Source organism: Monopterus albus, unplaced genomic scaffold (assembly GCF_001952655.1).
Source record: "Monopterus albus unplaced genomic scaffold, M_albus_1.0 scaffold10.1, whole genome shotgun sequence".
NCBI lineage: Eukaryota > Metazoa > Chordata > Actinopteri > Synbranchiformes > Synbranchidae > Monopterus > Monopterus albus.
The window spans coordinates 329745-339304 of record NW_018127890.1 but is presented as its reverse complement, the minus strand read 5'-3'; the positions used below and the strand labels follow the sequence as shown (position 1 = coordinate 339304).

The 9560-nt window shown below is 45.4% G+C and overlaps 1 protein-coding gene across 1 annotated transcript; it reads right to left on the bottom strand.

Moving 5' to 3' along the window:
- Window positions 1–1306: 1306 nt before the first annotated feature.
- dldh (dihydrolipoamide dehydrogenase) lies at window positions 1307–9125 on the bottom strand. The gene is made up of 12 exons (XM_020589810.1): window positions 8627–9125; window positions 8160–8462; window positions 7336–7396; window positions 6405–6662; window positions 5242–5302; window positions 4990–5120; window positions 4710–4879; window positions 4395–4611; window positions 4092–4265; window positions 3295–4006; window positions 2883–3090; window positions 1307–2779 (listed from the first exon to the last, which is right to left on the bottom strand). The coding sequence occupies exons 1-12, from the start codon at window positions 8675–8677 to the stop codon at window positions 2774–2776; spliced, it is 2352 nt and encodes a 783-aa protein (XP_020445466.1). The 5' UTR covers window positions 8678–9125; the 3' UTR covers window positions 1307–2773.
- Between the last annotated feature and the right edge of the window lie 435 nt (window positions 9126–9560).

Here is a 9560-nt window from a genome sequence, read left to right as displayed (position 1 = left end):
TGATCATCAGTCATCCAATTTCACTGTCTTGCTCTTGTGTTTATTGTGTGTGTTTATATGAGACTGTGAACCAGATGAGTTTCTTTGATGACTACTTCTACACTCCCAGTGGTTGCAAAATGCCATACACACATATGCATGCACACAAACACAGTCATACACAGAAAGAATACTGAGGCAGGGGCAACTGGGACTAAATCCAGATTGGTGGTTTCTCTCTGCAGTTATAAATACCCCTCTGCTTAAAACAAGATCACACACACACACACACACACACACACACACACACACACACACACACACACATACACGTTGTGTTTCCACTACTTCAAGGGACATTAGATCAACTTACACTACTTTCCTGGATCCTTACCCTTAATAGTCTGCATTTTGAGGGGTTTCTTTTTGTCCCCATAAGGACATTGAGTCCCCATAATGTGGCTCTGTAAGCACACTTATGTCCCCACAACATGAGTAATACCAGGCCACCCACACAGACACAAGCACTGATGTTCCTGTACAGAAACTCAATATAAAGGCCTAAATTCACAAACGTACCACATCACACACTAATACCAGTACAAATACACAGCTATGCACATATCCATGAACACAGCAACACACATAAAACACTCCCTCTCTCACACACACACACACAAATATTCACACACAGAGATGGCTCCAGCCTCAGAGGAGGCTTAAGTGGTCTATGATTACGGGGTGTGTCTTTGTCTCATTTAGTGGTACCACAAGGAGACAGTCTTCTGCTGTGTCAGACAAAGTCACTCTCTCTCTTGTACACACACACACATGCAAATACCAACACACACTCACTTCAAAACAACACTGTTAGCTTGCCCTTTGGGGAAACTGGCAACTTAAAAATGGCCATATACAGTATGATAGCATTTTTGGTAAGGTTTTGCTTTGCCTGGTTTGAGACACTTCAAAGCTCACTAAATGTTAAGGCATCAGTTGTGCACAATAGATAGGAGCAGTTATTACTTTAAGGTTAAACCGCTGCCAGTATCACAACACAGCGGAAATTTTAACCAAGTCTTCATCAGTCTATTTTATTCTTAAGTGCATGTAATTTAAAGGAAAAACATATAAAATCACTCTGCACCAGACATTCTGTATTTCAATCTTTTTATTTTGGAAAAATATCACGCTGTTTTCCAGTAATAAAATTGACAGTCTCTGTACATACGACTTTTCTCTTAAATACAACACAGTCACAGTGGTCTCAAGTGCCTAACACATACATACTTACTGTACATACATACATTATCTGCCAAATAAAAACAATTCAAGTTAAATTATAACGGCTTTAACAAAAAAAAAAAACCTTCACAACAAAATGGAACACAAATAATTACATATTTAAATTAAAAGAATACATCTTTCTTTTGATAACAAATAAAACAAATGATCCTGACCAGTGGCAGGCAGGATGATGGTGTCCTTTAACTGGCTAATAGTGGAAGTGGGCAGTGCATACATCTGACACCGCACGTCTTCTGTACACACATACACGCACACCTCCATAGTGCAATGAGGTCTTGGAAGTTAAGACTGGTCCATAATAGCTCAGCTTACTTGGAAATACAAAAGCATCATCAGAGGGTGTGACAATTTTGTAGTAAGCAACTTTTTTAGGTAATTTAGTCAAAGAATTGTGGCCAGAGAAGCTGCTGTGATATTGAGTAGCACAAATATTAAACAAAATCCTGGAAAAATTATGATTGGTTAAATTAACTTCCTTTATGTTTTGTCTGATTTGTTTATGCCTTTGTTTGTCCTCTAATGCTGGAAGTATGTCCCAAGTTGTCCTGCCCAAAACACTGCCCTGTGTATCACAACCTTCAGGGGTCAGAGGCCAGTATGGCCCAACAGGATCCACGTTGGATCAATCTGCAGTCACTACTGGAGTCTTCAGTTCTCTAGTTTCTGCTGAGAACCAGCTCAGCCCAGACTGACTCTGTCAGTGCTGCAGAGCTAAAGATGTACAGTTGCGGCTGAAGTACTACTGCTTTTCATTTTGTTGTTTTGGTTTGTCCTATTGAGATTTACTGAATTACTTCGTAACAGTAAAGTAACTACAGCCGCTGCTGCAGTACAGATAAAGTACAGGGATTTTGAACTCCACCCTCTACCTCTGCAGCACTGCACAGAACATGAACTGTCCAATATTCACGACAGCTTTTACACTGCATTGTAAAACCACAGCTCATAACAGTACATCAATTGTTCTCAGTACTCCAAAGGTACAAAACTGTTCATTTAATCAGTACTCCATGGTACTACAATATCATCAGTCAATATTCTGCTACACTGTTTATCAGTAAATAAACAAGAGTTCATCCTGTACTGAAACAGTCATCAGACGAGCTCGCCATCAGTTCTCCAGCCATCATTGCTGACTGCATGAATTCAGCACTTTTTCTGTACAAGGGCTGTACGAGTGCTAGCAGTCTTTGTACTCCATCCATAGTACTGAGTCAGCACCAGACCTACAGCCATTGAGGGTCAAAAATGTCCTGTATTCACCTGTAGCACTACTGAAGTACAAAGTTCTTGCCAAGTCAGTACTGACTCCGCTCCTGCTCAGCAGCACCCTGGCTCAAAATCCTGTGGTACATCCCAGGGAACAGCAGCAAACAGCAGGAGTAAAACCTCCTGGAGACCAGCTGAGCTCTGCTGCTCAGGGCTGGTGTGTGTGGACCATCAACCAGTAGGAAACTGGTCTGATCTGATCCAGTCTGGATTGGTATCATACCTGTCATACAGAAAAAACATCAAAGTTTAGTGTGCCTTTACAAGTGCTAAGGAAAGTTGCAGTTATTTTATACATTTATATGATTCGATTTTTGTGTACTCACCTCTGTAGCGATGATACATTCATCTTTTTGGTCTGACATTACATAGACAGACTGGTATTTGGTGTCAGTGGTACTCTGGTAGTCAATGTCACTGGTAGACTGGTATTTAAGATCACTTGCTGCTTGATAGTTCAGTTCGCTGCACGGCTGATAAGTAGCTTCACTGCAGCTTGGTGAGTCTTCCAAGTGTTTCTTTTGTGATGCGTCACTGTGGGATGGAGAAGAAGACAAACATTCAGAAAGGCTGTCCTTCACACAACACATGCAACAAATGTAGATGTTTTCATTACATTTAGGATGATACATGTGCATTTTAGTACCTGAATTTTTAACTAGCTTAGTTTAAGGTATGCATGATACTAAATTTCTGAGCAGTGTATCTATGTATGTATATATTTTGACAGCCGTGTACCTGTTACGTCTCTTCCTGTAGCTTTCCTCTGAGTCTGACTCATCCAGCATTTCACATTTAACCTCGGGCACATCATGCTCCTCTTCTTTACACAGTGACAGCTCCTCAGGTCGGAGTTCATGGACCAGGTTGTACTCCACGCTAGGGTAACGAGTCTTAAAGCCGTTCTTCTCTGATCCATTGAGTCCACTGATTCCACTCAGACCACCCAGTGATCCAGCAAGGTCTGCATGGTAATCAGCCTTCTTGTTGGTGTTTTTAATTGACGTTGTCATCGTTGGGCCCAATTCCTTGTCACTGCGGAGACAATTGTTGGTGGTTGTCAGGTTGTTCATGGTCTCGTGGCTGTCACTGTGGATACTGTCGCCGTGGTGACTGTGCCGCTCCTGCAGTTTGATCCGAATGTAGACCACCAGCACCGAGCAGCCGATCAGGATCACAAGAACAAGGAAGACGCCAGCGCACACGGCTGTCCACGGAAATCTGCTGTCGTCATCCTCCTCGCCTTCAACATTTCCAGTTTCTGAGGAAGAATATCGGCGATCCGGTCCATCCGCCACCTCTGGTAAGAGGAACTGGCAGTTGTGACCACCGTAGCCGGGCACACAAGCGCACACGTAGCGGCCACCACGCTCATGGCAGGTGGCTCCATTGTGGCAGGGGTTGTGATAGCAGCGGGAGATGGGGGAGCTGCAGTTTTTTCCAGTATAGCCTGCAGAAGAAGCAGAGTTTAAAAGTATAGAATATAACTAATATATAAAGCTGCACAATACCGTGTTTTTTGATAGCTGCTATACCTGGAGGGCAAGTACAGGTATAGCCATTCACTCCCTCCTGGCACGTCCCACCATTCTGGCAAGGGAAAGACAGACATTGTCCAGAGATGCTGCTGCTGTCCTCACACTTAGGACCAAAAAACCCCTCAGGACACTGACAGAGGTAGGAGTTCACCAGATCCACACATTCTGCACCTGCAGAGGGGAGAGGGATGGAGGCAAATAGGGTCAGACAGCTCCTCCCCAGATATTTTAATACTGTAATTCTTGGTCTAGCTTTTTGATTGCGGGTGAAGGTAAATGCACAAACAGAAGACAACATACCATTTAAGCAGGGGTTGGAGGAGCAGTGGTCGATTTTCTTCTCACAGTTGAAGCCAGCGTATCCCACTGGACACTGGCAGAAGTAGCCACCTTCAGGGTTGTCGATACAGCGTCCGCCATTGAAGCAAGGCCCATCTGCACAGGTATTGGCACTCAACTCACAGCTGTTGCCATAGAAACCAGGTGGACAAGTGCACTTGTAGCCACTGTCATTATCCTATATTGCAACGAACATAATCAGTGGTTACACACAGCCCTGCTGCCATGAATATAGATGGTTTTATCAACACACCAACTCTCCCACTTGATACTCACAGTGCAACTGCCTCCATTACGACATGGGCTTCCTGAACATTTGTTGACCTGGAGCTCACAGCTGGCACCTGTGTATCCTGGTGGACAGGAGCAAGTATAGCTGCCCTGGCCAGTGTTGGTGCATGTGGCTCCATTGAGGCAGGGCTTATGGTGTGTACAGTAGTTCAGATCTGGATGCATCAACAATAAGCAATATTTATAAGCAACACGGTGTAAATATAAAGCAACAAGGAGAGAGAGAGTTCCAAAAAATCACAGCAACATCTCACTGTATACTCACCCTGGTTGCAGAAGAGCCCGCCCCATCCCTCCTGGCAGTTGCATTGCCAGGGCTGTTGACAGGTGCCATGTAGGCAGCCTGGATAACGAATGCAGTCATCACAGTAACGCCCACTGAAGCCCACACGACACCTGAGAACACAACATTCATCAAGTACTGTATAGTAAAAACAAGTAGAGATGTGCAACATTCATTTATTTATGATCCATCTGGTGGATGGAAAGAATGAAGTTCCATGGTGTCCAAACTTACTTGCACTCTCCTGGTTTATCACAGAAGCCATGTTCTTCATCACAGCCGGGAAGACAAATTGCTGCAGAGAGGAAACAAATACTGACAGGTGAATTATGGAAAATCCAGTGTCGGAAACGTGTTTGCCCTCCATCAGTCTCCCATTCACACAAATTCTCTAACAGCCCTATGGCAGCTTTGGTCACCAAGGGGGGAGGCAGCCAACAAGCCCTCTCCAACACAAAAGCATCCCACACAAAGCCTCCTTTCTCCCCTTGACTGTGGGTCAGAAGTCCCTTTTCTCACCCTTGGCCCATCTCCTCCTCTTCCCTCCTCCCTTCCTCTTCCATCCACCTATCCCCTCTCTTCTCCTCCTCTCTTCTTCCTCTCCTCTACACTCTCCTTTCCCCCCTCCCACATCTCCTCACTCCCTTCATCCTCCCCCAGGGCCAGCTGGTCTCTGTGAAGCTAACCACCAGACAGCTGCTCCATTGTCTCCTCTCACCCAGCAGCTGCCCCCTCCACAACAATACACAACCCTGCTCGGCCAATCCCCCCCCTCCCCCAGCACCTCCCCCCTCCACAAAAATACACACCCCTGCTCGGCCAATCACCAGCTCGAGCCGCAACAATACAGGACCCCCACTTGGCCAATTGGGGAGGAGGTTTGGAGCGAGGAGGCCCCAGTGGTCTAATGGAAGGCACGCGGCGTGTGAATTACTGAGGAGCCAGAGCGGCTCATTAGAATGGAGGCCTCTGGTGCTATGGGATAACTAACAGACGCCTGTTGCACACGGGCCCTGCATTAGAAGGCGGAAAAGTCCCTAAACAATAACACCAGGCAAGTAGAGAAACTAACTTTGAGTTACTTTGAGAAACCGCAAAAATTCACAACTCTCAAAATCTCACTGATGTTAACGTATGGCTCTTTAGTTTTGACAACATCAGCACAAGATACTCATGTTCCTGCGCTGCTCCTTCCTACAAGCATGTGTCAGTGAATTCAAATACTAACTAAGGCAATAAGGGAATAAGTGGTATAGATAATGGATGGATGGAACTAAAGCAATACTGCTAAGATGAAGCACTGTTTTTTCTATGTTTTATCCTCCATTATGGCCTTTCCTCATGTTGCTCCTTACAGCCTGAATGATAACATTGGATTAATAAGTAAACCCACTTACGTTCAGTGCAGTACTGGCCCTTCCAGCCAGAGTTACATATGATCTCCCCACGCTCGCCGCAAGTGAAGTGTCCAAAGGCATCGTCTCGTGGCCGGCAGAAGACAGAGCAGCCATCGCCGTAGTAGTGCTCATCACACAGGAAGCGATAAGAGTAACGCAGCTCCGTCCTTCCGACTGTCTGCATGTCTTTGGACCATTCTTCTCCCACAGCGAGGTGACGCTGAGCGGTGACTCTGCTGATCAGACGCTCTGGGTTGTCTGCAAAAGCAAAGGATGCAGCTTGTTGTTGGTCACATGTTGTTACTGTTAATATTTTGGTTAAATGCTAGTATCAAAATTTTACACTGCAAAACAATCATCAGATTATCCATGATCTCCACCACTACAATCAAACAAACCCACTCCTGTGCTGCCAGTTAGCTGTCACTAGTGCAGCATATGAAGATAGCAACAGTAAATATTTCACCCCAGGGACAAATTTTAACTGGCACCCAAGAAAAAACGAATAGTCTTTACTCTGTGTGATGGTAAAGAACCCTAGCAGTGTAAAACATAAAATGAAGTCACTTTTTTTTTTAGCATTTCAAAGATGTGTAATCGAAAATTCACAACATGTTTTGGTTTAATCTGATGAAATATGAGCCATTTTCCTACATTGGGGCAGCTGCTATTATAAGGCTACACAACTAAGAGGTAATGTAGCATGCAGTCATCTATTTTTTAAAGAACAATGTGAGAACATAAGTCAATATACTTCAATTAGCTATACACAAAATACCTTAAAAAAGAAAAATATGAAACATTCATGAACTTTGTGTTCCACTAATGACCGAGCACTAAGTGAAAACGCATGCTACCCATAGAAAATAAGGCCACTATCCTTCTGGCCTGTCTTTGAGTTACACTGCTGCCTTCTCTGGCTGCCACCCACCTGTTGTCAGGTCGTCCAGGGAGTCAGTGTGCAGCGCTTCAATGATCAGCGAAAACGTCCCCTGAGGAGAGACAGAGAGAGTCAACAGTTGCTTGGCCTGCAGGTCTCCTTCCCTGCGCAGAGCAGCAGAGAGCCATTAGGAGGCCTCCCAATAAACTTCACAGCCTAATTCCCGTGTTGATTAGAGGCCTAATAAGGGCTACTACCTGCTCCCTTTTCACACCCCTGCTACTATCACACTCTGACACCACCTTAAATCCAAACGAGGTGGAATTTCACGCTGCGTTGCCAATGATGTGCCAGAGGATGTTAAATTTCCCACCATGCTTGGTCGGAGGAGAGAAGCGTTTGGTGAAACGCACCCCCCTCACACAGACACACACACACACACACACACACACACACACACACACACATCCTCCCCTCCCCTCCCAGTTTCATCCTACCAAAGAGCACAGAAATACTACAATAGCCCCTCTCACACAATGCTGACAAAGACCCTCACAAGTGTTGGATTTGGGAGCATCTGTTGCGTTTTGCACTCTTCAAAGCTAATATGTCCCACTGGAATAGGACCATAATAACTTCACAGTATGCCCATGGTTTCCATTACTCTCCCAAATGTGACATTAATCAGAAGACCGCGTGAATCAAATTAACATAAATTAAATCCATATATACTTTGGGGAAGTTGATGTCTTTGGCGGGGAAATGCCAAAAAGAACAAAATTTCAATTGACAGATTATCATTAAGTGCTGTTTCAATGCAGGGGATATGTGATGTGATAAATAATATGCCTCACAAGACGTGTGTAAACACTCACGGGCCACGTGAAGCCGAAGGGAAAGCGGATTGGGTTGGTGAAGCTGTCTGCGTTGGTCTCCGGCACCTGGAATGAGTTAGAGCCGAGAACAGGAGTCACGGTCCCTCCGTAGGTGCAGGGAGGCTCGGGGGAGACGCTGGCCTGGTAATGCTTCAGACAAACCCGAAAGAAAGTCTTGCATTCACACTGCTGCTGGCCCTGCAAATGAGCGGAGCCTCCTGGGCAGCAGTTGGCGTTCCCCGTTACCCCTTTCTTGTTGAGAAACTCCTGCAGCTTCAGCTCAAATACTCCAGAGCACAAAACCTACAGAGCAAGACACAAACACAGTCAACCCAGTGTGTAACTTCAGGCTGTTTTGGAAATACTAACATTATTCTTTAACTATTTTGCATCGACAAACTTTAGACAAACGCGTCTAGCGTTTTAATACCCGTAAATATTATGGGCTTAGTTTTCAATTGACCTACCTGGCAGGTGAGTAGGGAGAGGGTGACAAGGAGCAGATACAGGCGTCCCATTGTGTTGACAGCCCTTCAACAAGCAGTGAAAGCTCCACAGGTCCGAGCAGTCTGGCTCAAACAATCATGGAGAAGGTTTTAAAAGCTTTCCGTTATGTCACAGTCAAGGTGAACTCTTGACGCGCAGGAGGGACGATGAAGAGAAACTTTGGTGTGTCTTTCTGCCCCTCTGTTCTCCCATGCAAAACACGACTTTTTGACAGAATGATTTTTAAAAAAAGCTTTACAGTGTAAAGTAATCCTCAGCTGAAGGATCCCCTTGGAGAAGCGTGAATGAAATCCCCGATGGAAATATAAGAGAGTTAATTCCAATCAATCGGCGTAGGAGAATGATGCAGCTCTTGATGGCCTTGTTTATTTTTCCACTTGCTCGGTAATGATATGCTGATCCTGTACACAGAAAACAAGTCTCCGTCTCTCGCTGCCACTGTCTCTATAACAGTGCGTATGTCTGATGGATCTCCTCCTTTACACAGGGTTTTATACCGGGCCAGCAGGCGAAGGGTAATAAGATGCAAATGAGCCCCTCTGCTCCTCTGCTTCCCCTCCCTCCACCGCCACCACAAGTCCGCCCCGGGGCCATCACAAAGAAAGAGGAGGGGGGGAGGAGAAGGGGTGCACACAACTTTTGTAAACCCGCCCCCCACCACCCTCACCCCCTTCTCTCAAAGGGACAGACCAAATGGCTAGTGAGCTGTTAAATGTGCAACAACCCCTTGCTTCCCCTAATGCCTCCCTCCTCCACAGCACTACACACAGGCCCCATTTACATTCCGACAAGATTCTTTAACCTCTGCACTAAATCCTCCACATCGCAGCGTTACGTGATTTATATACGCAGCAGCCAGTCCGAGAGTGGCTTTTTCCCCTTTTTTTTTTATTT